Source organism: Calliopsis andreniformis, chromosome 5 (genome assembly GCF_051401765.1).
Source record: "Calliopsis andreniformis isolate RMS-2024a chromosome 5, iyCalAndr_principal, whole genome shotgun sequence".
Lineage (NCBI taxonomy): Eukaryota > Metazoa > Arthropoda > Insecta > Hymenoptera > Andrenidae > Calliopsis > Calliopsis andreniformis.
The window spans coordinates 7,241,704-7,268,709 of record NC_135066.1 but is presented as its reverse complement, the minus strand read 5'-3'; the positions used below and the strand labels follow the sequence as shown (position 1 = coordinate 7,268,709).

General features: G+C 38.0%; 7 protein-coding genes across 7 annotated transcripts; 5 read left to right on the top strand and 2 right to left on the bottom strand.

The window, feature by feature from the left end:
• The first annotated feature begins 4,665 nt into the window (after positions 1–4,665).
• On the top strand, positions 4,666–6,311 carry LOC143179982 (uncharacterized). Its single transcript, XM_076379465.1, has 5 exons — positions 4,666–4,789; positions 4,854–5,007; positions 5,177–5,299; positions 5,589–5,785; positions 6,039–6,311. Exons 1-5 carry the CDS (start codon positions 4,666–4,668, stop codon positions 6,176–6,178), a joined length of 738 nt encoding a protein of 245 aa, XP_076235580.1. The 3' UTR covers positions 6,179–6,311.
• Positions 6,210–8,454, bottom strand: LOC143179980 (RCC1 domain-containing protein 1). Its single transcript, XM_076379463.1, has 6 exons — positions 7,411–8,454; positions 7,158–7,348; positions 6,959–7,088; positions 6,757–6,883; positions 6,508–6,682; positions 6,210–6,435 (listed from the first exon to the last, which is right to left on the bottom strand). The coding sequence occupies exons 1-6, from the start codon at positions 7,653–7,655 to the stop codon at positions 6,266–6,268; spliced, it is 1,038 nt and encodes a 345-aa protein (XP_076235578.1). The 5' UTR covers positions 7,656–8,454; the 3' UTR covers positions 6,210–6,265.
• On the top strand, positions 7,944–9,466 carry LOC143179981 (ADP-ribosylation factor-like protein 3). The gene is made up of 5 exons (XM_076379464.1): positions 7,944–8,023; positions 8,433–8,561; positions 8,633–8,764; positions 9,035–9,271; positions 9,343–9,466. The coding sequence occupies exons 1-5, from the start codon at positions 8,021–8,023 to the stop codon at positions 9,382–9,384; spliced, it is 543 nt and encodes a 180-aa protein (XP_076235579.1). The 5' UTR covers positions 7,944–8,020; the 3' UTR covers positions 9,385–9,466.
• LOC143179979 (uncharacterized) lies at positions 9,443–15,894 on the bottom strand. Its single transcript, XM_076379462.1, has 6 exons — positions 15,775–15,894; positions 12,517–12,718; positions 11,358–12,088; positions 10,713–10,914; positions 10,429–10,647; positions 9,443–10,322 (listed from the first exon to the last, which is right to left on the bottom strand). The coding sequence occupies exons 2-6, from the start codon at positions 12,700–12,702 to the stop codon at positions 10,242–10,244; spliced, it is 1,419 nt and encodes a 472-aa protein (XP_076235577.1). The 5' UTR covers positions 12,703–12,718; positions 15,775–15,894; the 3' UTR covers positions 9,443–10,241.
• A 2,139-nt stretch (positions 15,895–18,033) lies between these two features.
• On the top strand, positions 18,034–19,539 carry Or63 (odorant receptor 63). Its single transcript, XM_076379092.1, has 3 exons — positions 18,034–18,317; positions 18,417–18,784; positions 19,154–19,539. Exons 1-3 carry the CDS (start codon positions 18,034–18,036, stop codon positions 19,492–19,494), a joined length of 993 nt encoding a protein of 330 aa, XP_076235207.1. The 3' UTR covers positions 19,495–19,539.
• Positions 19,540–20,655: 1,116 nt separating this feature from the next.
• LOC143179598 (uncharacterized) lies at positions 20,656–24,822 on the top strand. Its single transcript, XM_076378913.1, has 14 exons — positions 20,656–20,793; positions 20,876–21,347; positions 21,451–21,681; positions 22,232–22,564; positions 22,637–22,646; positions 22,696–22,701; positions 22,760–22,900; positions 22,947–22,978; positions 23,010–23,114; positions 23,171–23,175; positions 23,283–23,474; positions 23,594–24,062; positions 24,184–24,411; positions 24,482–24,822. Exons 1-14 carry the CDS (start codon positions 20,656–20,658, stop codon positions 24,820–24,822), a joined length of 2,703 nt encoding a protein of 900 aa, XP_076235028.1.
• Positions 24,823–25,305: 483 nt separating this feature from the next.
• On the top strand, positions 25,306–27,005 carry Dhod (dihydroorotate dehydrogenase 2). The gene is made up of 2 exons (XM_076379091.1): positions 25,306–25,911; positions 25,988–27,005. Exons 1-2 carry the CDS (start codon positions 25,560–25,562, stop codon positions 26,809–26,811), a joined length of 1,176 nt encoding a protein of 391 aa, XP_076235206.1. The 5' UTR covers positions 25,306–25,559; the 3' UTR covers positions 26,812–27,005.
• The last annotated feature ends 1 nt before the right edge of the window (position 27,006 follows it).

Genomic DNA, 27,006 nt, shown 5'->3' with positions numbered 1-27,006 from the left:
GCCGGCAAGCTCGACTTCCGGCTACCACCGGAAGCGACCGAGCTAAAACGCTGTAACGACACGAACGACACAGGGGCGTGGGGAGTCATCAGACGATACGTGCCGGGAGTCGACTCGCGGGCTGACACACTTTTTAAAGATTCTTTGAAGTAGGACGCTCTTTTGTTGAAGGTTGATTGTTGTCAAAATGGTTGTGAGGTTATTACTATTTGAAATATGTTAACGATGCGATGCGACCATTCGATTGGACGATCGACACGGCTTCCTGGGGATCGGTTTGTTTCGGAGAGCTAGCAACGATTTAATGGAAGAACGAGTGACTTCGCGTTTCGCAAAGCCGTGTCGATGGTCTCGAAGGATCGCAAACGTAGAGACGAACGGGAAAGCGTGCGTTCCGGCTCGACATGGTTCAGTCTGTGTATAGTTGGATCACAGTCTCCATCGTAGGTTAATATTCATTATTATTTTACTTCTGTGAATTGCGAACATTCCGTGGAATCGTGCCGACGTTGCGTATCCTGCACGATTGTACGAACCACGACGGAAAGACTTAGCCTTTCTGTTAAGTAGAAGGTATAAGCTTCTTAGATAGTTCTAGCTGTTACGTTTCAAACGATCCAGCGGATTTTAAATTTCGACTGTCCTGGAGCGCACGGTTTCCCCCGAAAGTGTGAGATTCGTCTCCGAGAACGCGTACAACTGGCATTACCCCACGCGCAGTCTGTTTCGAGTGGGTCAACTTTGCTGCGGGTCAGCGACGTCTGCCACTTTCGACGTGGAATCAATTACTTTTGAATAAAAATTCGAATAGAACACATTTTCGTGGGAAAGCAGATAGAAATGGGGTCGAAGAGGATTTGAGAGGGGAATCCCTCGCGTGGAGACGTTGTTGACCCGCGGCAACGGGTTACCAGGCGGATGGAAAAATATGCGACTGATATAAAGCAGTATTCGTGCGAGAAATTGTAAAATAAAATTCGCGTAACCTAGCCTTAATGAGAAAGATCAAATTAGGTTTAATAGCGGTGGCACCGCGAATCCCGCGGGACCCGCGTCGAAATTATCTTGATTGGCTGTAAAATGTTGTCGTGGAAGATTAAGGGCCGGGTCGAGCGACGTTGAAATGCGTTCTTGAGATCGTCGAGGGGCAGTAGAAGCTCCGGAACGTCGCTGAGCCTGGTTCTCTTCGCACGGTGATGTATCTAGTGAGAATAATGTTATTAGGTATCTTAAGCGTGCATACTATAAAAGAGCATAACGAAATGCCAGTTGTAAAAAGTCTTTTTCTTTTTGGGGAAAAAAAGGTGGAGAAAATAGAGAAATATACGGAAAGACATGTTCGATGAAAGAGAACACGTCCCGAGCGACTCGCCCATTGATAGATGGGAAATGAAAACGAAATCAAAAATGAAGGAGAAGGTTTATTTGTTCGGATCGGTTTGGAAAGAACTGGGAAATCGAAAATGGAAAATGAAGCAGCGAGTAGCGTAATGTTTCCGAAAAAAAGAAAAAAATGGCAGATCACTTTCGGTCACGATGTTGGGTACTGATCAGTTATATCGATTTTTCTTTCGTTTGTTTATTTCGGACCGCCCGCAGGGAACGATCGTACGTTCCGTGGAGCACGAAACATCGAGAACGAGGATAATAGAATGGATAATAATGAGCAAAGGAAAACAGGAAAGAAAGGGAAATGCAGAAAGCGATTCTAAATGGGCAACAGAACATTGTCATGTGTATACGCGATTACAAATTTTTCGAGAAACGACAGCTTTACCGATAGTTAAACAATAGTTTTTCGTATAACACGGGCACACGTAACGAAACACCCACACGAACACACAGAGGACACGTACACACAGGCATATACATATAAAGCGATCCATGCGACATACAAAAGAAAAAAAATTGTATGAATATAACGTTTGCAGTTAGGTGGGACCAAAAACGACTTTATATCTCTATGTGCATATCCAAGCAACGTGTAATTTAATTAATGAATTAATTAATTATCCATTATTAATGACTAGATAAAGAAGAAGATCCATTGATAGCGATCGAGGACGATGACGAATCATTAACCAATAATTAGATTATTAAGTTTGTTTATTGATGCATTATTCTATGATATAATATTATTATTATTATTATTATTATTATTATTATTTTATTACAATGATTAATGCCGATGATAATATTATTATTTAAACAACGTTTTAAGACATGATTATTTAGATATCGAGTAGGGCAGTACGAATCATTAATTATTAATTATTTTTAATTATTATTATTATGAAATATTTTGTTGTATTATTTTCAATAAAATCGATTGAAAATATTTAATTTCCTCGGTTTTATTTTTTATTTGCACTTGGCCAATCATTCTGAGTTGCTCAAAGTGATTTCCTCTTTCGTTCGAGACCAAAAGGAAATCTGTATTTCGATTGCTTTCTTCGACTCTGTGTCAAGCCGATCCAGGATCCAATCGACGAGGAAAAAAGTCGAAATTACAGCTGTCTACCAAATCCCACCCCTTTTCCTTTCTCTGCAACGCAACGCTTCGCTTTCTTTCGTTCTTCTTCGTCGCCTTTCTTTTCTTTTTCCATTTATTGAGTTTTATATTTCATTCGTTGTGCCTGTATACGATCTCCCCTTCGCGAAACCCCTCCGAGCACCCTCCTCTTACGCTCCTTTCTCTTCTCTCTGTGTCTCTCCTTCCTCCCTCTTACTCTCACGTATCTCTGGATGATTTTCGAGACTCGGGAAGAACGGGGGAAGACGAAACGAACATCTGAACCAGCACCGAACAAACGCACGTGTGCGGATCAAACGGGAAAGCAAAAATGAAAGGAGGAAGAAAAAGGAAAAAAAAAGGAACCAAGAAAGTAATGCAAAGAGCGAAGAGGTTTAGGGGAAATTGATTGACAATGCAAGAAGGTTATATTTAAGACGCTTTCGAAGCGACGAAAGAAGCGGAAGATGCAAAGGAGAACGCGTGGAAGCAAACATACAAACGAACAAACACTAATAAAACGGAAGACAACAACAACCGATGGCAAAAAGAAAAAGAAAAAGAAAGAAACAGCAAACAGAGAGAGAAACAAAAAGGAAAATAGTTGTAAAAGCCACACACATACGCGTACACACATACACACACAAAATGTACTAAGTAAGTTCATACTGCGTATTGCCTTTCTGACTTCGGTGTGAAAATATATAAATAAACAAAAAAAAATGTCAGTCGCGCCGGGACTCAGGGATTTTCGAGCGACCTATACATATAACGTAGCTATTTAGTAGTGTCCCCCGAGGGGCGCAAGATTCGTCGCGTTTCCCGTTTCTTCGACGTCTCCATTCGCTTTTCCTGCAACAAAGAAGAAAAAAAAAAAAGTAAGAAGAAAATGAGAACGAGCGAACGGGAGAAGGCTCGGGGATACGTCAACGTACGATGAAGCTTCTTTTTTCCTCGACGCTCGGTCTTCCTTCCTTTCGATCTCTTTCTCGAGAGCGATCGTCGATCAAACACGATAATCCATGAATCTGGAAGGGGAACGGGATCCGCGACGAAGACACGTCGTAAGAACAAAAGAGAGTCTTTTTTCACGGTTCCACAGAAAGTTGTCCCGAGAAGACGCGAAAGTCTCCGCGTCCCTGTCGGCTGTGTCTGTTTCATGTTTTTCAATATTTGTAATTTATCGATAAAATTATTAAAAAAGGTATCGATACATAACAGTCTAAAGTGTGCGCTACTCTACATAATATTATTATATATAAAAGTATAAAAGTATACATTATATATATATTATATATATATACATATATATTATATATGAGAAGTATAATATATATATTATACACACATTGGGATTGGTGAGAATATACGGTTTTTTCGCTTTGGAGTGTTATTTTCTGAAAATATTGAACAAAATATGGAAAAAAAATTAAAAAATAAAACCAATGAATAAAAAAATGAACGAACCGTTCTTCTGTGATTGTTCTTTCATTGTTAACGATCCCTGAAAGCGTGGAACCCGGCTTCTCCGACCGTGGCTCGACTGAAACAAGAGAGGTATCGATTCCTCAAACAATTTCTACACATTTGGCTGGACTACGGTGGACCGAAAATGTCGGATTCAAAGAACCATTCCACGAACGAAACTCGAAACGAGGTCGGGGGCTTCTACGCTTTATCGTCGTAACCATGTCCCTTATCATCGAAAGAACCGAATGCAAAGGGGTGATGCGTTCATCCCCCCTAAACCGACAGAAAATTCCAAACAAGTTCTCCATACAAACGCGAAGCCTTTAACCTTTACGAATACGTCGCTCTCACCGCTTTGCATTCGTTAACTTTGTCTTGATAAAGTGCGAGGAATACTACACATTCGCAGAATTCTAATTGCTTACGAAATTCTAGCTCAACGAAGGGGAACCAATCAACCAGCAAAAAGTTTGCAGCGAAAGTCGGCAGTTTTTGTCAACTCTTCCGCGAAAATTCAAAAGCCTCATCGGCACATCGTTCATTATCGAAAGCGAAAAGCCGCAAGATCTTATCGAGTTAGAATTCTTCGATCTAAACGAGTGAACGAAAGCTTGTAGAATTTCTCTATCTTCCTATATAGGTCACTAGGAAATGTTCTTGAAATCACCGATTACAAGACAAACATGGCGTCCTATTGGTTTCTGGACACGATTGCACTTCATGTTCTGCGATATCAAAAGGACCTCGATGAATTTTATTTGACTGTGTTAATTAGCTGGTTGATAGGTGAAATGACACTGATTCGAGGTAATAACTTTAAATATGTACGTAAATTTATATTTCATTTTGTTTTACACACATTATTTGGCAGACAGAAAGCATTCTCGAGAAAAGTTCTTCGAAGAGATGGAAGAGATTTTTTGTATGAGTGTTACCAAGGTATCTGAAGAGAATCGACTCCCGTATTGGGACGAAATTGTACATGATAGCGGTTCGGAAGCCTCGGATGAAGAAGAGGAAGAACTGTCTGAAGAGGAAGAGGAACCAACTAGACCTAAATCTAAAGAATCAACGAAAAAATAGTGTGTTTAGCTTGCTCAATCTTTAGCTAAAAACTTTATCTTAATAAATAATCTTCTTCATTCTACCAATCAGTGAACAGAAGAAACAGACGTTGAGTGGCTTAAACAAAAGCACAGCTTTACCAGCAAGTATCGAAAATACAGCCTCGACTATACCAATAACAAATGTAGAATTCTCAAGCAGTAGAGACCCATTTATCATGTTGGACCTCATCATTGAAGCTACTTACAACATGTAAGTTCTAGATACTATTATGAACCTTAACTGGTATGATGGGCTCACAGCATATATAGATACTACTTAACTTTTAACATTTGCTGTGTAAAATATCGGAGAATTGTTTATAGATAATAGGAAATTGAAAATCTGTGAATTTTCTGAGTACTATTATTGATCATTTTTGATAATGGAATCGCAGTGATTCTATCATATTATGTTATAATAGGTACTGACACCATACTGGTTAAGAATTACATCTAAATTTTAGTTTTTTAAAACTTTGCTAATAATTCTGACTAAATAGGTATGCCAACGAATTACGATACTACCTCATTTATGCGATTTTCGTTGAATCATTAGAAATTAAAACATATGATATACATTTTGCTCTTCGAATGCCACGGCCAGTGAAGTTAGCGTCTCCCAAGACAGCCCCTTTCACCATAGTGCTCCGAAACAATCTGAACAGTGGAAGAAAACCGAAGAAACCGAAGGCGGCAGGTATTGTAATGTCTCTGAACGTTGAATCTGTGACTTGAAGAACAGTACAAGTCCAAAAACCACATTTTCAGGTATTTGTCAATGTGTATTTCTGTGAATTTTACGTACCATTTGAAATTATTTGAAAATGAAATTTAAAAATTAATTGAAAATTTTGAACTCGTACTGGTCTTCAACTTACCGATTTATTTATACGAATGGTTTTTGTAACTTTAGAAATTTTATAGATAAACATACAAATTTGATGTTGCAGATAAAGGGACTGTACCTGTGACTCCTCCGCCTTCCCTGAACGACGAGGAGATGCTAGTACATAAACGCCAATTTATTATGCCTCTGATAGAAGCAAACGAGGCATTAGAAATGCTTGAACCGCAAACAGAAGAAACGTGATATCGATTGATTAAACATGCAAACATTTGGAAAAATATTTTTATTTCTTCTCATTAAGTAACTAAGTATTCATAAAAAATTACAATCTCAGGTTGTCATAAGTGTTGTGCCCCATGCACAACATTTAAAATTTGTAATGCTCCTGGAGTTTATGGAAAGTTGGAGTTTGATGAATTTAGGAGAGGACAGGAGAGCCTCTCGGGGTTGTCCTAATTGGCCATACTTGTTAGATCCGCAACCCCAAAGTGTCCCGTCATCTGTTGGGAAGACAAACCTCTCGAGTGTACTCCTTTTCTACATTTTGTATACATGTATCTGGTAACTCATACCTGTCATGCAGATCGTGAAAGTATTTCCACATTCTACTTTCTTCACAAATATTTCTACGTTTTCGTTTCGATCATCCGTAAAATCTACCAAACTGGGCAGAGCCATTACTTTGCTGTCTTTGTCAACTAGCCCCAACTCTCCATTTGTATTCCATCCCCACGTATATACATCACCCTGCAGTTTAAAAATTTTCGCTAAAAAAATGTTTATTGGCTCGATCTGTTGTTACACTGAGAATATCAATTAACCTGATCCGTTACTACCGCGCTATGCCAACCTCCAGCCGAAATTTGAACAACTTTAATACCAGCTAGTGCTTCAACAAGTTTCGGAGTGTCGCAATCTTCTAAATCATTGTGTCCTAGCTGACCTCGCCTGTTTTGTATAAAATCCTACCTTTTATTTTAATTAGATCGATTCAAAGTGATATTTATTTACATTATTACATACGTCCCCATTCCCATCGAATAAATGTCGCCATTTTCCGCTAATAAAATTGTATGATCAAAGCCACAAGCAATGTCTATGAATTTTGTTCTCTTTGACATCTGAACCAATGTAGGAATATTAAAGACACGACCTGAACCATAATTTAGATATATCCTCAAGCCTTATAAGTCTTTAGATCTAAGATGTTAAACATGTATACCTAAATTTGTAAGAACTACAGCACAACCTTCTTGTAGTATTTTAATAGGATATTCATTTTCTGAATTGTCATTACTAGGAATGAAGTTGAATGCTTTCTTCCAAGAATTCTCATAGATCTTATATCGCCAGATTTCATTGTCTTTTGATAAGACTATTATATTGTCTTTACCAGTTGCAGCTTGTTTACAACTATAAAAAGTACCATAGCTTATTGTCAAATATATATTTTCAACAAATTTTAGAACTTGTACCTGTCTAGTGGCATTTCTGGTATCTCTATTAATTGCATAAGAGAATCTACATGTACGCTACTTTCTTCATTCTTTCTACAAATATATAATTCCTTTCCCTTCCAAAGAAGAAAGTAACTCCAACCTATATGAAGATCAGTAATTCCAGGAAATGGAACTTCAGTGAAAGATTCTACAGCATAAACAGGGTCTCCGCTATCAGAGAATAATGTAGTAGCATTGAAACCAGCGTAATAAAGCTTCATATTTCTACCAGTGAAATATATATCATTTTTATGCAAACACCATCAAAATATTTTATTAAGTACTTTATCTAAATAGAAAGAAAGTCTGAGTACAGATTTCAAACCAAAAAAGAGGTACCAAAAACTTCTGATTTCTTATTGTATCATTCAAAGAAAAATCGAATATTTCAAGTTGAACGAAATAGAAATCACACGTATATGTAAATATCATGAAAGATTATTGGTCAAAGATGCAGGTGCCACCAGTTTCCTTAGATACGAAAAAGACAACACAACAAACTCGTCGAAGGATAACGAAGCTATTGACGTGTCGTGTTTAGCTGTCGCTACGTTTTTGTTATTTTGCCGTAAATAACGAATAAGCCATGGTAAAAAATTAAAAATAGCTCGTTTTAAACCTGCACTTTTCTTTTATTATGCACCTCCTTTATTTGTTCGCATTTTTTTCGAAGCACGTAACAATGTACAACATAACCTCTCAAACCCGAAAACTTCGACCTTCGAAGTATTAACGTCATTCAACGTGTTTCATTAAATAAAAGATTGTCAATAATAAGTCAATTGTTTCTTCACTAAAACTAGAATTAATTATTAATAATAATTTAACAACAGATTTTTCTATCTTCAATAGTGTACCAGAATATAATTTCAAAATGCACTAACGCGATCATAATTTCGTCTGCTTGACAATGTATCAAAGGCGCGCGATTCAAATTTATTTTATATAATCTTAAGTAAAGTTTTTAAGTAGTGCCAATTTTTTCTATTCATTGACAGGGACTATTATCAATTTTGAGAAAATTGCGCTCGAATCCAGACAAAGAACTACGCTTGCTTCTTCTGGGACTTGACAACGCCGGAAAGACTACAATTTTAAAATCCTTAGCCAGTGAAGACATTACCCAGGTATACTAGAGCGCGGTATGACAATCTATTGTGATTTGCGTTTTTTTAAATTGTTTCGATATTTATTCCAGGTGACACCGACTCAAGGATTTAATATAAAAAGCGTTCAAAGCGAGGGTTTCAAACTGAACGTTTGGGACATAGGTGGTGCTCGAAAGATACGGCCTTACTGGCGGAATTATTTCGAAAACACAGACGTTCTTGTGAGTTATTTTAATTAAGCACATATTCACTCAATTTTTGCAATGATGACATAACTCATCGAAGAAGAGTACATACTTGGATTTTGAAAAAAGAAGTGATATATGAGCTCTTGTCACCTGACTGCAAATTTGTTAATCAATGCAAGAACCATTTTTTCACTTTAGTAAATAAAAAATGGAAAATTTTGAGTTATGTTATTGTTGTAGCAAATGGGTGACATCTTTTTATCGTATAAGAAACGTTAACATCTTTGTTTTCCTCCAATAAAGATATACGTTGTGGACAGCGCGGATATAAAGAGACTGGAAGAAACAGGCCAAGAATTATCAGAACTCTTGTTAGAGGAGAAATTACGAGGAGTTCCATTACTGGTATACGCAAACAAACAGGATCTTGGACAAGCTGTAACTGCAGCTGAAATCGCAGAAGGTCTCGGTTTGCACAACATCAAAGATCGCGACTGGCAGATACAATCATGTATTGCTACTGAAGGAAAAGGCGTGAAGGTAATGAAATAATTTCTCGAAATTACGCTGGATTAATAACTCAGGTCTGATATGAAATTTGAAATTTCTAGGAGGGTCTAGAATGGGCATGCAAAAACATTAAAAGGAAGTAAAATGTGGAGAAAGTATTGTGACACTTACGCCGTCCGTTACAAGACAAAACGAACGATGTATTTGTTGTACATCCGGCATACGTTTTATTTGGCTTTTACCTAATATTTACAAGAATTGTTTTACAGACGTTGACGTTGTCGTAATCGAACGGATCTAGTCGTCCAACTTCCGTCCTTCCTCTAACGAGCTTTAAAAACTTAAGAACTTAAACACTTAAGAAACGAAACGTGCCTTCTTACACACGCTTCTCGCAAAGTAGAGTTTTTATAGATTTCATTAGAAAAAAAAAAATAAATATAAAGAGTAACTAAAAGAATGTGGATGTTGTTAATGCGTGTACACCTAACCATACCGATCGCACATTTTTACAACACGTACTCTGAAAGACGTTGAATATCGTAAAATTACAGAAGAAATAGGTACGTCTGAGATTCGTGACAAATAAAAGACTGAAAAATAAATGAACCTAGCTTTACGACTGTGTCCACGGTTCTTTTTTATATGTACACAAGAGGGTGAAGGATTTTCAACATAGCTTCCTTCTCCTTCCTCGATTTCTGCCGTGGATCAGACATTTTAATAAAACAAACCAAACACTTCTTATCACGACAAATTCTTACTTAAAAGTACGTGTCCATCTGAGAGTGCAATCGTTACACGTTGCTCCCAAAAATCGATTTTACCAATATACACAGTGTTAAAAATGATCGCAGCGAGCTACTATCATGAAATATTTTAAATAGATATAATTTGAGAGCATTCTCGAGAGCAACTATCGCAAACAACTGTCGGATGGACACGTACTCTAAAATTGATTTTCCAAACCACGAATGTCTTTCACTGGGCACACTCGAGATTAAAGTTCATTGTGAATGCTCTCTGTAGTAACCCGGATTTCTTCTTCGTGAAACTCTGTACAGTCGGCTGGGTATTTTTGCTGGAAATGAAAAATAAAATTAATAGCTAATCACGTAAAAGGATGATGTAAAAGCGTCACATAAGTGTTCATGTTGTCGCTGATATATGCATAGCGTTTTACGTACGATGCATCTGTCGTGTTCCGTAATGGCTCCATAAAGAGTCCAGAAACTTGTCCCCAGCTTGTTGCTAACAGACCAAGCAGCAGGGTAGCTCGTCAGCTTAAGCAATCCGCTGCGCAGAGGCGATTGATTCGTGTCGTGTTCGTTATTTTCATTTATGGTGCACAAAATCTGACTGGCGCACTGGGGCCTTTTTATCGCCCATTTATATGCTCGATAAGACTGTAAAATAATTCACAGTTTAACAACGATGATCTGAATGTAGCTATTTATTTTCAATCGCATACCTTTAACAGGGGATCGACGATATCGTTATTGATTACATCACTGAGCCTGTTGCTGATTTCTCTGGCGTTTATTCTAGACATTATGAAACCTTTTTCTGAAGCTAAGCTAATTAATTCTTGAATATAAGCCATTGCAGGTCTGATGTACTGCGAGCTGTCGAAGTGCATGCCTAAATGCCTCCTCGTTACTGCATCTACCACTCTGTAAAATGTGGAGAAATATCGTAAACAAGTTTGAGAAGAGCACACCATATAGAATGTTTACACATTAATGAGTGTCTTTACCATTGTATAGAACTCATTAAGCTGAATATCCGTTGAAATATCCCGAATATTTCTATGAAAAGCCCTCTTTCAAATCATTTTTAACTATTCAAATTCCTGAGTATTCAGATTTTCAAGTCATTAAATATACAAATTTTCAATCGTTAAGTGATCAAAACATGAAATATATCAATTTTTAAATCTTTCAAAAAGACACAGCAATATATTAGTCTATTCCGCGAAAATGGCAAAAACTTATTAATTGAATATTGCACTAAAGGAACTAAAGGAAAATGAAGATTAAAATAAATATAATAGTCATGCGATATAAATGAGATATTCATACTTAGAGAAAAATCAGCGCTTTTTTAATAATCTTACCTAGAAAGACTGTCCACTGGTCTCATCGCATCAAACATAGCTGATTTTGGGAAGCCCTGTGATTTCAAGAAGCTGTTCCCGACGAACTGCGCTGTATTCAAGTAACGTTGTTGAATCTGTGGATCAGATAGGTGGGAGATCCACTCTCCGACATAATTCGTTAATGCTCTGATCCATCTGCGTCGCAGCATGGGATTCTCGAAGCTGTCCAAAAGTCGCTCATATTGGATATTTCCGCTTGAATCCGACATTTGACTGACAAACTGTGCCAGCCCGCTATTGTTCCACAAAGTTTGCCCTAATTCCGAATTGCTGAAGTGGTCCCACATTACATGTATATTTTCCAAGATAGGTGGCATGTACCAGGAATGATCCGAATGATCGTACAATTTCCTGGGCTCACCGTCGACTTCGTTACTGCCACCTCCAAGTTGCTGTAGCACCATCGGCACGAGACCCATCAAGAAGTCGGAATTTCCACCTTGCCCGAAAAGCATGCTTCCCATGCTCACTATACTCTCCAAATTTATACCTGCCTGCTGCTTCCGGTTTGTTTCAGTGCTTCTTTTTGTGTGCTTGTTATTCGAATTCATCACGCCATCCAGGACCGATCCTATCATTGAGAAATCGACACCCTGGCCGTTCTGGTTGCTCCCGAGCAAGGATCCAATACTCGACACGATCTCTCCGACGCCATCTAGATTCGACTTTCCATCGAACATTTCGGACCCCTGTTTCACAGTTATTTACAGTTAATGAGAACTTAAGCATTATAAAAGGAAGATCGTAGTCTTCGTATCATAAGTATATGAGGATGGAGCAATACAATAATAGAAAAAATCGTAGTGCAGAACTGATTCTATGAATTTTAATTTTTTTAGACAAGGGAGTCAGTTATTTTAAATTTTAAAAAATAGTTTACATTTTCTGAAACAATAATCAATGAATTATCAACGTTAATTTTTATAGTGTTACGCTTAATTTTATACTGAAAAGTACTTTTCTTGAAAGTTTTTGAGATTGCTTCAGTTTTGTTCCTTACTGTATCTTTAAATGACTCAAAATTAAATACAGATTTAATTAAAGCTTTTATACGATTTATTTGGAAAGAACTTACTAACTATGTATTAGGTTCCCACATTTGAAACGAATGTTTTACCTGTCTTCCCATGTTCGACTGTACAAACGCGCTGGCCAAGCCCTGAAGTCCATTAATACTGTCTTTATTCGTAAAAAACGACTTCGCTGCTTCTAGGAAGACCGTTGATGTATCTTCGTCTTCTTCTACTTTACAATTGGCCAGGCTGAATAGGACCAGCAAGACACATGTCCTCGGCAACTGCATCTTTCTGCTTTTGTTTCTAGTAGAACGATACATACATTCGTTAACAATGAATTGATCTGTGAACAATAGTTCGCGATATCTGCAGCATCTGACCCTAGCGTTAAAGCAGAAACGATAAAGGAGAGTCTGACTTTCAACCGGACCTTAACTCTGGTCGAGTTATTTTAGGAAGGCACGCCTTCGAGGTCGTGAGCGACACACCGGAAACGTTTCGGCTCGTGGTCACCTGGATACCGTTGCTCCTTTCCGCGCAACAAAAGACAGTCACTTAGAGCATATAGCGAACATAAGTATTGACACAGGATAAATTTTCCTATAACATTTCCTCTTAGTTTCTTTATAGAATGTGTCCCTTGAATCACAAGTTTAAGTATATGCATAAATGTACCATAAAAGGAAATAAGAGTGATTCGACATGATATAATAAACTAAGACAAAAATTAAGATAGACGAAATTTCATTTGAAACTTCACTTTCGAGTTATTCATTGTTGAGAAAACATCTAAAATGCACGAGAAGTATGTCTGACTTGCGACTTATTCTACTGACTTCGCCGTGTCTGGCCTGAGTGGTGCACGTGGGCAGTAGTATAAGTCCCAAATCAGACACATTTTACACGAATGTTAGACGTTTCTGCAACAATTCGTAACTCTGAATCGAAGCGTCAAACGTAATTTTGTCATTCTTGATTTTAGTTATATTTTATCGTGTAGAATCATCTTTCAAAACGTCTGACACCTGTTGTCAAATACCTCGTTTACCACTGACTGTGCATCCATATCACTAAGTTTCAATACTCCCGACTGGAAGCTAACAGTGTAAAACTGTTCATCTTGAAACCGATTTACTATTGTCGTGTGCAACTAACCGAAAGTCTGGCACGCGCGAGAGGCGTCGTGAATGGAAAGGAGGAAAGAACAATCGGAGCGGAGTGTATTCTAACGCGCAATTTGAGTACCGTAAACCGCAAGAAATTGACATTCTTCAGTTGGAGGAACGATTCGAGCTAACGGTACAGCCTGTTACCCATCGCTCCTCCAACGCGCCAAACTTGCGTCAATTGATGGGCTACGTGGTCGCCGAATCGGCTGCTACGTCCTGATCAACGAGATCCTTCGCGGTCGAAAATGAAACCAAGCAAGATTCCAGTGTCAACCCAAATCCATCATGCTGAAGAGTCGTAACTTCGGGAAAGGGAACTCGAGGATCAGGAACACCAGTCGAAAGTGTAACGCGGCGAAATCGTCCCTGACACTGGTTGCGCTCGGAAACTGGCGACCTTGTTTCATGCGGGTCGCGTTTATTTATCAATTTCATGTGAGAGACGGAAAGTGTGGATGCAACATTCGCGTGGATGAGAGGGAAAGCGTACACAGAACTCTCGGGACGTCGACAGTTTCCAAAGTTGGTCAGATACGAGTTTCTAATTTAGCATATAATGCGTTACGCGTTTTTGTTTTATTATCCATTCTTTCTCTATCTTTAATCTTCGAATATACGCGGTCAGCGAATTTGAAACAAGGTAACGGTATAATTCACGTATTATTAATGGTTTTGTTCAACAACGCGTATCGTTCTCAGCATAGATGACGCGACCCTACCGAGATTACTACGTTCGAGGAAGAAACAGAATAGACAGAATGGGAACTTATTAGGGCAGTTATAAATCCCGGACCTCCATGCAACTGGCATTTTACTACATAATTAAAGTAGCTTGTTAGACACGCATAGTGTAACTTTGTATTCGAATTGAGTGTAATTTTCCGTTTGTATAATTTAATTCGAATGTTAAATCATTGTGTTTCATCCAAATTTAGTTAAGTTCAGGACGTATCGAATGAAAACAATTCTCTGCTTCGAAAAATGGCTGTTGTAATTCGCGTCAAATAATTACAATTATCTTCGTTTTAGAGCACGTTATCTAAGTAATTTGCGTTGCCGTTAGTAAAGTAGCTTGGCTCGACAATTATGGAACATTTTCCATAACAGCATTGAAATTCACAAGGACATTAATCTTTCGACGTAAAATGTTTACTGAGTAATTTCTAAAACTGTTTTTAGTTCTGTATGCACACGATAAAACTGAAGGCATTATTTCGATTCAAGTGATAACATCTCACAGTTTAATGCATCAATTATTTTCCTCTATTTTTGTTTATTTTTTAAATGCCAATTATCGCTTATTATCGGTCCACGTTACTTTTAGCTTTAAGTGACACAAAATCATAAGGTTCATTGTCACGTTCACACTTGTACATATACACATATGCAACTATAAACACATAATGCAACGTGGCGCGAAGATTCATCCTCGTAATCATTCAGTGACGTGTCATGTAACAGGTAGATCCGCCTCAAGCAGTTGGCAAAGTGTTGAATGTTCATTTAATCTCATAAATTTCAATTCTCAATTCCGTCAATTATTTAACTATTCGCAGAAGTTGCTAGTAGTAAGTTATCAGTAAAGAGATAATGAAACATAAAATGACTAATGGAAAGTAATTTTTTGTCGAACTTGAAAAACAACGATTAACTTCTACAAATAGCTAACATAAAATGAATATAGCCAACACTAAACACAAAACTGCGGATAAATTGATCCCGTTGCGCCTAGGTTCAATAATGTTGTACATTCTCGAGTAATTGTCCAAGAAAAACCAGTAATCATCAGGTTATGGAACGGTTTATGAAAATTCGCGGGGCCTGGCCAACGGTAGTCGCAATCAACTAGAGCGTGTTTGATAGTGTCTTCAGCGTGGGTATGATCATTGAAGCCTGACACACCAAGATTCGATGCGCACTGTAAACCTCGCATACGTCTGTAAACGATACCAGAAAGCTTTGATCAGCGTAGACACCCATTCAGACGCACATGAAACGAATCGATGAATCCCTAATACCAGACATAAAGAAGCAACTGAGAAACCTTCGTGCCGATCTAATGAAGACTTTCCTTCGCCCAGAACCACGTCCATTAGCCACGTCGATTTATCTCAGTGCCACGATGCAACAGAATTCCCGATAAACCCTAGATCCCCAAAGGCGAAATTGCTTAAAATTTCGCAGGCTTACCTCTGGATCAACGACAGCGGGAAGAACTATCAAGGATGGTGACCGGCGGTCGAAGAACTCGCGAGGAACAGCCGAGGAGAGTCCCGTTGGTCTCGGAGAGCCGTGCACACCTGACGCGGCGAAGGTTGTGGCGTGACTGCCGACGAAGGTAGCTCGTCGAACGGTACTTACCTGAGCAGGTAGGCACAAGCAACTGTGAGCATGGGTGCCGATAGCAGCGTGCACCGCTTGCAACTACTCAACGCCCGAGGATCCTCCTTACAGTGCCAAATATTTTCGAGAAGGTGCGTTCCCACTCTCCTTCCTCACCAGAGAACACAAATTCGCATAAACAAGCCATCCAAAGCTTCGCGAGGAGCAAAAGGCGCTCCACCTCCCTAACACGAGCGCGTCAGGAGCCGTTACCGAAAAAATGTCCCATTCTTTCGGTCCAGCGGCTGGCGTTGGGTGGAAACCGGATTCATTGGCTGTGCGTAGGATCTGGTGGCCACTTTCAGTGGCTCTCCTTAGCTGGCAGTCGTTGACCCCGAGAAGAATTGGGGAACGCGCGTCAACAAGAGGCTACGACGAGGCATCCCGTTCAATTCCGAACGCCAAGGTCGCGGTTGAGCTATGCGGGGCGGAACGGAGGATCGTTCAACCGGTTCCAAAGTATGGATAGTTGGCAGGATTTCAGCGTACGATGACCAATGCTCCCTGGCATTCGACCGCGTTTAGGTAACTTCGAGATCGCTCGGGCAGGTGATCAAGGATTCGTGCTCATCTGGTAACAGGAACACGGAAAAAATATCGCGTTTAGCAGCGCACACGCTTCCAACGCGGGCGCCTCGGCAAGAAACACCGTTACGAAATCGGACTTGTTACTTTGATTCACGCTCTGCTCCATGAACTTTGCTGCTTAGCAGAGAACCATGGAATTCCGTGCTGCCAGGTGGTGGAAGATTTTACAGATCTATCAATTCGAGGGGCTCCCATAACCCCTCGGTAAGTCGCGAGCCAGCTCTATGATTTTGCTCGCTGTTTCGTTAATACTTAACAATGTTGCGACTTAACGACACGTTTCAAGTAGCAACTGGCAACGGTTGCAATTGCGACAACATTGCTTCCAATATTCTTTTCGTTCCGCTTGTATGACTTCCTCGGGGAAAGTTTGATATTCTTGTGGGTATAAAAATATTTTCACCGCATCTCGATGGGCTGTCCCGTTCCGCTCTGCGCTGAATAAAAGATCAAAGGCACGCGAGACGAGTTGTCTGTGCACGTGAGTGGGCGTGAGCGTTGTTTGACTTCTTTGTTCGCTCCGCGATAAATCGTATTGCGAAACAAAACGGTGAAACGTTCGGGGCTGTCTCTGAGGGTGAAACGTTACGATACGTAAGTCTGATCCTCAGAAATGAGCGTGGAGATCGCTCATGGTTACATGGTGCAGGAGAGAGTGCTGCGATTAGTGGGCACCTGGCCCTTGAACAGTGATGGTTTCGTCAGGTTGTCCATCGGTCGATGGATTTTTGCTATAATGACGCAAGTAAGCTCAACTTGATGGTTATAAAATTAAATATTTAATAATGTATTCATTACTATTTAGACGGAGGTTGTTTATGTTTTTGTGAGATACTCAAGAGTGTGAAAAAATACAGACTATATAGTGTGAAAAAATATACAGAATATTTAAAGTAAAATACATACTATAATATTAGGATTCTAAATTGAATCGACGAGTTGAAGAACAGTACAAGTTCAAAAATATTTGATCCCAATGTCTCGTTCTGTGTATTTTACACATCTAGATCCCAGAGCCACATTGTATTAAATCCACCTGTTTTTTATGTGATTTTATACACTTTGACTTTGGAGCTTAGATAAGAGAAAGGTTCCAGTACCCAGACACTTAACATGACACTAGAAAATAAACCAAAAACTTAATACTTAGAGGATAAAAGAGATATCTACTTATGTTCCATTTCTTCAGTTATGTTCATAAAAATATGAATCTTCATAAACTGCCAGTCTATTTATATCATACCAATATTGTCAACTAAAAAGTATTCTATGTTATTATTTTCAATCTATCATAAAAATAAGATCCGTATACCGCTAGCATATACTGTCAACGCAGAATACTTTTTTGGCAAATTGTATCATTCTCAAAAATGCACATTATCGACAAAATCTCCCAGACATTCTTTGCGTAATTAGATCAGTACTGTCTGCAGTCTGTCTCTCGAAATCTATCGGCACTGTCTCAGCATCGATGACACGATGGACGCCTTCATCATGGATCTGTCGTCTATCATTAGCCTGTCGAAGCTCATTATCCTGCGCATAAACTGGAAACACACATACAGTCTGATAAACTCGATCGTGAAAGACTGGTCGACGGTCAGAGATTCTCGTCATCGACGTATTATGATAGAGTACTGGCAAAGAGGAAGAATAGTTTCCTTGATGATGCTGTACCTGGGATATGCCTCTGGAATCTCCTTCATTGTCAAGGCTTTACCCCTGCATGCTCTGCTACCGTTCCAGGTCAACTATTCAGTAGAATACAAATTTTTCACTGTAACTCTTTATCGAAGAAACCTCAATCGTTTGCTAATTTACCCTATATTTATTTAGATACTCAAAAATTCAACAAACGTAACAAACTTCAACAAAAGCTTTCACGTGGATTACTTTTTGGCAACTTACTGCGTTTTCGGGACTCTGCCTTTGATGCAGCATATCGGTATCCTTGCGTTGCAAGCAGCGCATATTATGGTCAATGCAGTCGCCCACTGTGGAAATGATGGGTTCTTCTTTAGTTTGACGATGCATCTTTGCGGCCAGTTCGAAGTTCTTAAAATGAATCTGGCTGAGCTGGAGATCGAGAAGATCGCTCATCGCAAGAAAATTGGTTTTCTTGTAAAGAGACATTGTCATCTTGTATTGTTAGCGAATGACCTTGAACAGAGTTTCAACATAGTTATGCTGGTACAATTACTAATGAGTGCATTACTACTTTGCGTACAAGGTAAGCCATGCTTCGTGACGAACGTAGATAAAAAATTTCATTTGGTAATGTATTCTAATTGGGCAGTAATTACGTGACATTTTAAAAATGCATCGAAGTGCACAGTAGAAAATCATTAACCGCGCATTTGTGTTATCGTGTCGATAGTAGTTGACCCTGTACCCTTTTTACCTCTATTCGTCATTTTTATACAAGTACACCCAATATTTCAACAATTTAACAAAAACACTGTTTTTGTATATGTACGTGGTTTATGATCGTCTTCTTATTCATTATTACATGTTTTATAACTGCAATCCTACGCTAAAAATTGAAAATTGGACGATGTTAAATTTTGTCACCACACCTTTCCTATTGTTTCCAAATTAGGTTTCATGGTGATAGTCTTTCTGCATAAAAACGACAAGGTTAACGCGCTAAAAAGCGGAGTCATCATTCTAACATTGCTCGTGCAGCTGTATGTTTACACCTACGCTGGTCAGGCTCTTGAATCACGAACTGAGGAGATCGCGTACGCCGCCTACGATTCATCTTGGTATCGTTTTCGAGGAAACGTAGCAAGAGATCTCCTTTTGATAATACATCGTGGGAATTCGCCGTATCGCGTATCAGCAGGGAAATTTGTGTCAATGAACTTGGACACTTTCAAGGAGATACTAAAAGCATCTGCGTCCTACCTGTCCGTACTTCAAGTAATGATGGATGTGTAATGATACCTGAATACTGTACTGTGAATACCTGTAATACTGATACAATTTGACAATTCATGAAAGGTACTACATTGAAAACGTTTATCAGATATTTCTTTAATTTGATAATTTCAGAAAGCCCCTCGCGCGTGTCATTTCATTCATATCATAATATTTCAAGACATATAGAATTATTATAAATATTAATCCATATAAATACATAGATTTCGTATGTTCAATATGTTTCTTGAGCTGAACTATGAATGACTGGATTGTACATAATCCCTTTCCCTTAAAATCGAACCTGAAATGAATATCCTTACAGCCAGTGAGTCAGGTGATGTCTTCTGAACCTTTATCCATTGATTCTTTTTTTGTAATGAGAGGTACTTTGTCTGTGCTCTATCACTGGGTAGTGGTGATTGCTGAGGGTAAAGATATGTATACATATATGTATATATATTTGCAGACTTAACTATTTTCAGTTTTTAAATATTTAAAATGGCTACATAGAAAATATAGGAGAAGAAAAAAACTGATTATGTCAGTTTTAAAGAATCAGCAAATAATTCCAAATAATTAGCTTGTATTGTACATACCATACTGATGGTAAGACGTTTTCCAAAGGCTAGGATACAGGATAAAATAATACACATTTCCCTCCACCAGAATCATAGGTACGTATGTGTATAGTTTCTATTGCTCGTCCACCATACAAACTGTTTCTCTACAACGTCGAATGAATAAAGAAAAAACTTATGAGTTCAGTTGATAGTTCTGAAAGCACTCAGTTGAATTTTAGATCCCGACCCTTTCGTTGACAAAGTGTATCTACACCAGGGAAATACCATAACACAGTATTCCTTTGAAAATTAGATACTCTTCAGAAATATCATTCAGTTTTCCTTATCGTTTTGCAAACGGAGTCTCGTACATGTTGGAGAAAAACGATAAAACGCGAACTGGATGTTCAACCTCTTTTCCTCGGAATTTTCTTGATGATGCGCAGCTGACGTAAAAGCGATGGAGGGTGCACGACCAGTAGCAGTTAAGCGATTACGGTTGAATAAAATATGAACCGAAAAATACGACTCACTATTGTACCAATGCACAGAATGAAACAAATATGCGTCGACTGGTGAGGAATTAACATCCCTCGACTCGTCTCAGCGACTTACGAAAATGAAGGCATTCGTGAACAAAGACCTTGCTTATGCAATGACTCCGTTGAAGTTCGTTTCGTGGCCTGTAGGCACGTGGCCCCTTCAGGAGTATAACGTTGCTGCGGCTCTGCGTTCCATCGTCACAGTTTTGATCATGGTACGTCTCTTCGACGAACATCCCTTTTTCATTTCTGTTAAACGAATTCTTCACTCCCTGATGTAATTGTACAATCTTTCAGTTGCTAACGATAATCATCCTGAACATTGAAATATACCTGGATCCTACTGATCCTGAGAAGTTCTTAGACGTATTGTTGTTAGGTGTTTGTAGTATCTTGGCGATAGTGAAGATAATGACTTATCGCATATATTCAACTGATCTTATCTACAACTTCATTTCTGCCGTGAACGACTACGAGGATATGAGAGACACAGAGAAGCGAACGATCATGCGAAAGCATGCTTACATGAGCAGGATGGCATTTCTCGCTGTGATATGTTTCTCTTATTGTGGTTCAATGATAATAACAGTTTCAAAATTGCTCTTGGACAAGGAACAGATAACGGGGAATGCATCGGTAAATGAGGCACCAACTTACCCTATGCCCTCTGGATACACGCTGGAGATGTTGAACGTGCCGGGAAATTTGTACCCGATAATCTTCGTTACGGAGTATTTCATAATGATAGTCATCAGTACTGGTAACCTTGGTAATGGTTCCTCTTGTGAAGTTATTTGTAGTGTGTACTGTTAATTTTTATATCCATAGTAAAAAATAAAGGCTATCTTGTTTTGCATTCGTATGGTGAGTAGGTAGCGATGCCTTGTTCTTTGGTGTCATTTTTCACTTGTGCGGTCAAGCAGAGGTATTAAAGTACGAGTTTGTTAAATCTGTTAATGATAAAGAGAACACAGCGGAACGTTTCGATGCGCTGACTCGCAGACACTGTCATCTTTTGGATCTATCCGAGAAGCTGAACAACATGATCAGTTCTATTTTGGTTGCACAATTGTTTACAAGTTGCATTTTAATTTGCACAACAGGTACAAATTCTGAATTTGCTTATTAACCCTTATGTCAATATCTAAAATTAACAACGTCGTTCCATACGCCGATTTCAATAATATTTTAATAAATATTACATTAATAATATTAATGTAATAAATATTAGCGACAATAACACTATTAATGCACTATTACTATTATAATTAATATTAATAATGATACTATTACTATTATTCAATATTTATTCTGCATATAATTTGAAAAACAAAATTTTCAATTACAAAGTGAATGTTACTTCCTCAAATAACCAATTATTGAATTTATTATTTAATTGCCCAAATGAAGAAAATAAAATCAATTGAACTATGTTATTTATTAATAATTGAAGTTATTTGAAATAATTATTTTTAAATTACTATTTGAAATTAATTTCGTCCAGGTCTGCATAATAACAACGTTGTCATATTGAAAAATCTTTTATCGACAAGATAACAGATTTTAAATAAAAATATGCAAAAGGGTAACTAGGTACTGACATAAGGGTTAAGGTATTGTTTAAACATTGTAAGCGACTTATCATTGTTCCAGGATTTCAATGTCTCCTTTCTATAGCTGATCGCAATGCTGTCATGATAATAAAGACTTTACTAGTCGTGGTCACTCTTTTGATACAATTGTTCGCATATAGTTACATAGGCGATTACTTGACAAATCAAATGGAGGGCATTGGATACTCGGCTTATTGCTGCTCCTGGTACAACTTACCAAGATTTTTAGCCAGGAACATTGTTTTCATTATAATGAGGGCTCAGAGTCAGGTTCAGCTGAAGGCTGGGAAATTCTTCCTCGTCAATATGGAAACTTACATGAGTATTGTGAAAACTTCGTTATCGTACCTCTCTGTACTACGTTTAATGATAAGCACTTGAGACATTATTTACGTATTCCAAATATACGAAATTTATACATACTTTAATAAAAGTGAATGCTTAGAAGAAAATACGTAAGAACAAGAAGAAGTTTAATAAAAAGATATACATACAATTAGATAGCAAACAGTAAACCACTTATTGTTATTGTTATTACAAATTCTGTAATCATGTGACAAAACTTCAGTTATTGTTTGCACGATACCCATAACTTAGCACAATGTATGGACACACGAAGAATACTACAATCGTCGATAATACAAAATAGCTCGAGTTGTCATTCAAGAACACCGAGTATAATAAAAAAGACTTCCGCGTTGAGTTCACAGTTTGAAAAGCACTCAAGTGCACTTTACGCATTTTAGATTTCAAAGAAGTATCCTTGCGTTGACGAAGTATATCCACTGTAAGGAAATACCATTAAACTATATTCTCAGGTTATCCATTTACAATGAAATTGTACGTTGGATGGACACAACATCTAGTCCCTCATCTTACATTCCAAGTGCAGTCTCATAGGAAAATAACTATAGAACCTGTAGGTACTATTGCTCACAACTTCATTTCACGTTCCTGGAACTCTTTCGATATCGCACAGCTGACGTAAAAACTGTAGGGTGCACTACAATGGTTAGGCGATTACGACTGAATAAAAGATAAACAGAAAAATACAGTACAGTGTTGCACTAAAGGCATAATGAAACGAATAGAGGCTCACTGCTGGAGAGTCGGCATCTGTCAACCGTGTGGAACATCTTACAAAAATGAAGACACTAAAGAACAAAGATTTCGTTTACGCTATGAGTCTGTTAAGACTACTTTCCTGGCCTGTAGGCACCTGGCCTCTTCAAGAATACAACGTTGCTTCAGCTTTGCGCTCCATCTTTGCTCTTTCTGTTTTGGTGCGTAATTTTGCATTTATATATTACGTTTCTTTCTTATGCTTGTAGTCAATACCAGTCAAAGGTTAACATTATCTTAAACTGGACCTGGATCGAATTATCATTCTACATTCTTGCAGATGTTAATGCTAATTCTAGTGAGCGCTGAGGTATATATGGACTACACCAACGCCGAAAAGAATTTAGACGCGTTGATTATAGTGCCTTGTGGAATTCTAGCAGTGACAAAAGTGGCAGCGTTTCGTATACATTACGCCGATCTTGTCACTAACTTTGTTTCGGCTGTGAAGGATTACAACGAAACTGACGACGAAAAGCGAGTAATCATGCGGCGACATGCTTACATGGGCAGAGTGGCTTCCTTTTCTGTAATATTTTTCTCGTATAGTGCTGCAACGCTTTTCTCGACAGTTTCAATGTTAGCTACAGAGGAGGTACAAAACATCAATGCATCTATAAAAGAGACGATATATTATCCTGTACCCTCTGAACAAATTCTGGGAATGTTGAATATGCCTAAAAATTTGTATCCAGTGATCTTCCTTACGGAGTATTTCATGCTGTTAGTCACCAGTACCGGTAACCTTGGTAATAAAATTAAATTTCAGTCAATTTTTCTGGTGAAGTTTGTTTAATATAGGTATATCGCTACTAGTTTGTACATCAAAGAATATAAAGGAGGTCTTGTTTTTATTGGTGTGGTGAGTAGGTAGCGATTCCTTGTTCTTTGGTATCATTTTCCACTTATGTGGTCAAGTAGAGGTATTGAAGCAAGAGTTTATTAAATTTGTTAATAAGGGGAACACGACGAAGCATTTTATTGTGTTGGTTAAGAGGCATTGTTACCTCATAAGTTTGTTCGAGAAGTTAAATGACATAATTAGCTTTGTCTTGGTTGTACAACTGTTTACGAGCTGCGTTCTTATTTGCACATCAGGTAAAAATTTTGTATATTCTTATTTTAGCATTCCTCTTTAGAAGTGATCGATGATTTGCTGCTGTTTTAGGATTTCAGTTTATCCTTTCTCTGAGCGCCAACAATTTCGTAATAGTAATAAAAACGTTAATAGTGATGAACACCCTATTGGTACAATTGTTTGCGTATAGTTACATAGGTGATTACTTCAAGAGTCAAATAGAAGGCATTGGATACTCGGCTTATAGTTGCAGCTGGTATACCTTACCGAGACATTCGGCAAGGGATATCATTCTCGTTCTAGTAAAATCTCAGAAGCCAATCTATTTGAAGGCTGGAAAATTCTTCATTATCAACATGGAAACTTATATGAATATTTTGAAAACCTCGATGTCATACCTTTCAGTTCTTCGAGTTATGGTAAACAATTGAGATGAAGTCATACTTCAAGAGTGGATTCAGTACTAGAAATCTATCAGAGAAGTTCGTAGAAACTTTTTTATTTATTATTTAAATAAAATTGAATATGAAATTTAGTATTTAAATAAAATTGAATCGTATGAACTTCTAAATTGTTTTTTTTTATAGTGAATCCATTCTTGATCTAGAGGTTTGACACTTATTATATTACATCTGATATGTTTCTAATTGAGTGTATCAGAAATACCTATTCCACCAGAATAGTTAACTGATACTAAGTATTAAATATGTTAGATAAAAAAGCAAAGGAAGTTATAAAAATTAAATAAAGAAGTATACGTTGAACAAAGGAAAACGGCGCTCTATAAGCTAGAGATCATAGTTTTGAATATTCAAAACCTAACAACTCGACTATCGAAGTTGCGCAGTAGATCGTCTCAATAGTATTCATTATTCGTGTAGTCCATAAAATTGCCTTTCGATGGCGCTAAGGTGCCCTAGACGCAATACGCCTTTCTAACCATCTTCTAAAGTAACCGGGAAACTGTAATTAAATCATTGTCAGAATGTGGTACCAGTGTTTTATATTTCAGTATTCAAACAGTTTTAAGCGAGAATGCAATACGATATCGCTTTGTGAACAATTTATCGTAAATTAAACACGCGTACATAACCTTAAAGAATGACGAAGTTTTAACTGACTGGAAGGCTATAACTTTTTTAAAGAATTATTTTGTAATACGTTTAAAATGGCCCGACGATTGAGTAGTAAACAAAAATTGAAGTCACTTATAAGAGTGACCACTACAGCCGCAACGATATTTGGTGGTATTTGCATTTACCAGAGCAATGAGAAGTTCTATAATAGTGTCGCCGTACCACTAGTACAATTGCTGGATCCTGAGAATGCCCATGCAGCTACAGTGAAGCTTTTAAAATGGGGTCTCTTGCCCAGACAAAATACAGAAGATCCAGCTTCCCTTGCTATAGATGTTTGGAATTTACGATTCAAAAATCCAGTAGGAATGGCAGCTGGATTCGACAAGCAAGGAGAAGCGATAGAGGGCTTGCACAAACTAGGCTTTAGCTTTGTAGAGATAGGTAACTATAATAATAATAATCCATTTCACACATTGTAACATACGTTTTCTTTATTATACATTGGTTTCATCTATAGGTTCCGTTACCCCAAAACCTCAACCAGGTAATCCAAGACCAAGAGTATTCCGTCTACTAGAAGACAATGCTGTTGTCAACCGGTATGGTTTCAATAGCGAAGGTCATGAGTCTGTATGGCAACGGTTACGAAAACTCAGAGATAATCAGAATTTTAATGGTATTATTGGGGTTAACTTGGGTAAAAATAAAACATCTGAAGATGCGACACAAGATTATATAGATGGTATTAAGAAATTTTCTGACGTAGCAGATTACTTTGTAATTAATGTGTCCAGCCCAAACACTCCTGGACTAAGGTCTCTTCAGAGTAAGACAGATCTAGAACAATTGTTAACCAAAGTGAACGAAGTCAGACAATCAATACAGAGTAAACAACCATTATTATTGAAACTTGCTCCTGATTTATCTGATACTGAGAAACAAGGTATCGCCGATGTGATACTGAAGAAAAAGTCCAGTGTAGATGGTTTAATATTATGTAATACTACTGTCTCACGGAATAATTTAGTAAGCCATCTCAAAGAAGAAAAGGGTGGTCTTAGCGGGGCACCTCTGGCAGACATGTCCACACAAATGATCTCGGATATGTACAGGCGCACCCATGGCACAATACCTATCATTGGTGTTGGTGGAATTTTTACTGGAGCCGACGCTTATAACAAAATTAAAGCTGGAGCGTCTTTAATACAAATTTATACGTCGTTCACATATCGAGGGCCGCCACTGATAGGAAAGATCAAACGAGAATTGAATGAAATGCTCGAACGTGATGGCCTAGCGTCTATTAAGGATGCAGTTGGGAAAGATGCCAATGCCACATGAATTGTTTTAATTCGTTTGAAATTTCTATAGTTACCTGTTACTTTTGGAATTGTAAATGCTACAATTTACGTGACCAACGACCCTGCTTCACATGTATTACGTTGTTACTGTTTTTACAAATGTTATACCCTTTGAAAGGTTGTGTACTTCTGAGATGCAAACTATTTATAATAAAACTGTTAATACGATGTATTA

Coding starts and splice junctions, on each gene's coding strand:
- LOC143179982 (XM_076379465.1), top strand. CDS start 4,666: ATGGCGTCCTATTGGTTTCTGGACACGATTGCACTTCATGTTCTGCGA. Junction 4,790..4,853: donor TGAAATGACACTGATTCGAG/GTAATAACTTTA, acceptor ATTATTTGGCAG/ACAGAAAGCATTCTCGAGAA. Junction 5,008..5,176: donor GATGAAGAAGAGGAAGAACT/GTCTGAAGAGGA, acceptor CTTAAACAAAAG/CACAGCTTTACCAGCAAGTA.
- Dhod (XM_076379091.1), top strand. CDS start 25,560: ATGGCCCGACGATTGAGTAGTAAACAAAAATTGAAGTCACTTATAAGA. Junction 25,912..25,987: donor CTTTAGCTTTGTAGAGATAG/GTAACTATAATA, acceptor TTTCATCTATAG/GTTCCGTTACCCCAAAACCT.
- LOC143179598 (XM_076378913.1), top strand. CDS start 20,656: ATGAAGGCATTCGTGAACAAAGACCTTGCTTATGCAATGACTCCGTTG. Junction 21,348..21,450: donor CATCAGTACTGGTAACCTTG/GTAATGGTTCCT, acceptor TATGGTGAGTAG/GTAGCGATGCCTTGTTCTTT. Junction 24,063..24,183: donor CACCAGTACCGGTAACCTTG/GTAATAAAATTA, acceptor TGTGGTGAGTAG/GTAGCGATTCCTTGTTCTTT.
- LOC143179981 (XM_076379464.1), top strand. Junction 8,562..8,632: donor CCAGTGAAGACATTACCCAG/GTATACTAGAGC, acceptor TATTTATTCCAG/GTGACACCGACTCAAGGATT. Junction 9,272..9,342: donor CTGAAGGAAAAGGCGTGAAG/GTAATGAAATAA, acceptor TGAAATTTCTAG/GAGGGTCTAGAATGGGCATG.
- LOC143179980 (XM_076379463.1), bottom strand. CDS start 7,655: ATGAAGCTTTATTACGCTGGTTTCAATGCTACTACATTATTCTCTGAT. Junction 7,089..7,157: donor TGTAGTTCTTACAAATTTAG/GTATACATGTTT, acceptor ATTATGGTTCAG/GTCGTGTCTTTAATATTCCT. Junction 6,683..6,756: donor GCGCGGTAGTAACGGATCAG/GTTAATTGATAT, acceptor TTTAAACTGCAG/GGTGATGTATATACGTGGGG.
- Or63 (XM_076379092.1), top strand. CDS start 18,034: ATGGACGCCTTCATCATGGATCTGTCGTCTATCATTAGCCTGTCGAAG. Junction 18,318..18,416: donor CAGGTCAACTATTCAGTAGA/ATACAAATTTTT, acceptor AACAAACGTAAC/AAACTTCAACAAAAGCTTTC. Junction 18,785..19,153: donor ATTACTACTTTGCGTACAAG/GTAAGCCATGCT, acceptor TTTCCAAATTAG/GTTTCATGGTGATAGTCTTT.
- LOC143179979 (XM_076379462.1), bottom strand. CDS start 12,702: ATGCAGTTGCCGAGGACATGTGTCTTGCTGGTCCTATTCAGCCTGGCC. Junction 12,089..12,516: donor AGTCGAACATGGGAAGACAG/GTAAAACATTCG, acceptor ACTGTGAAACAG/GGGTCCGAAATGTTCGATGG. Junction 10,648..10,712: donor TCGTCGATCCCCTGTTAAAG/GTATGCGATTGA, acceptor ATTATTTTACAG/TCTTATCGAGCATATAAATG.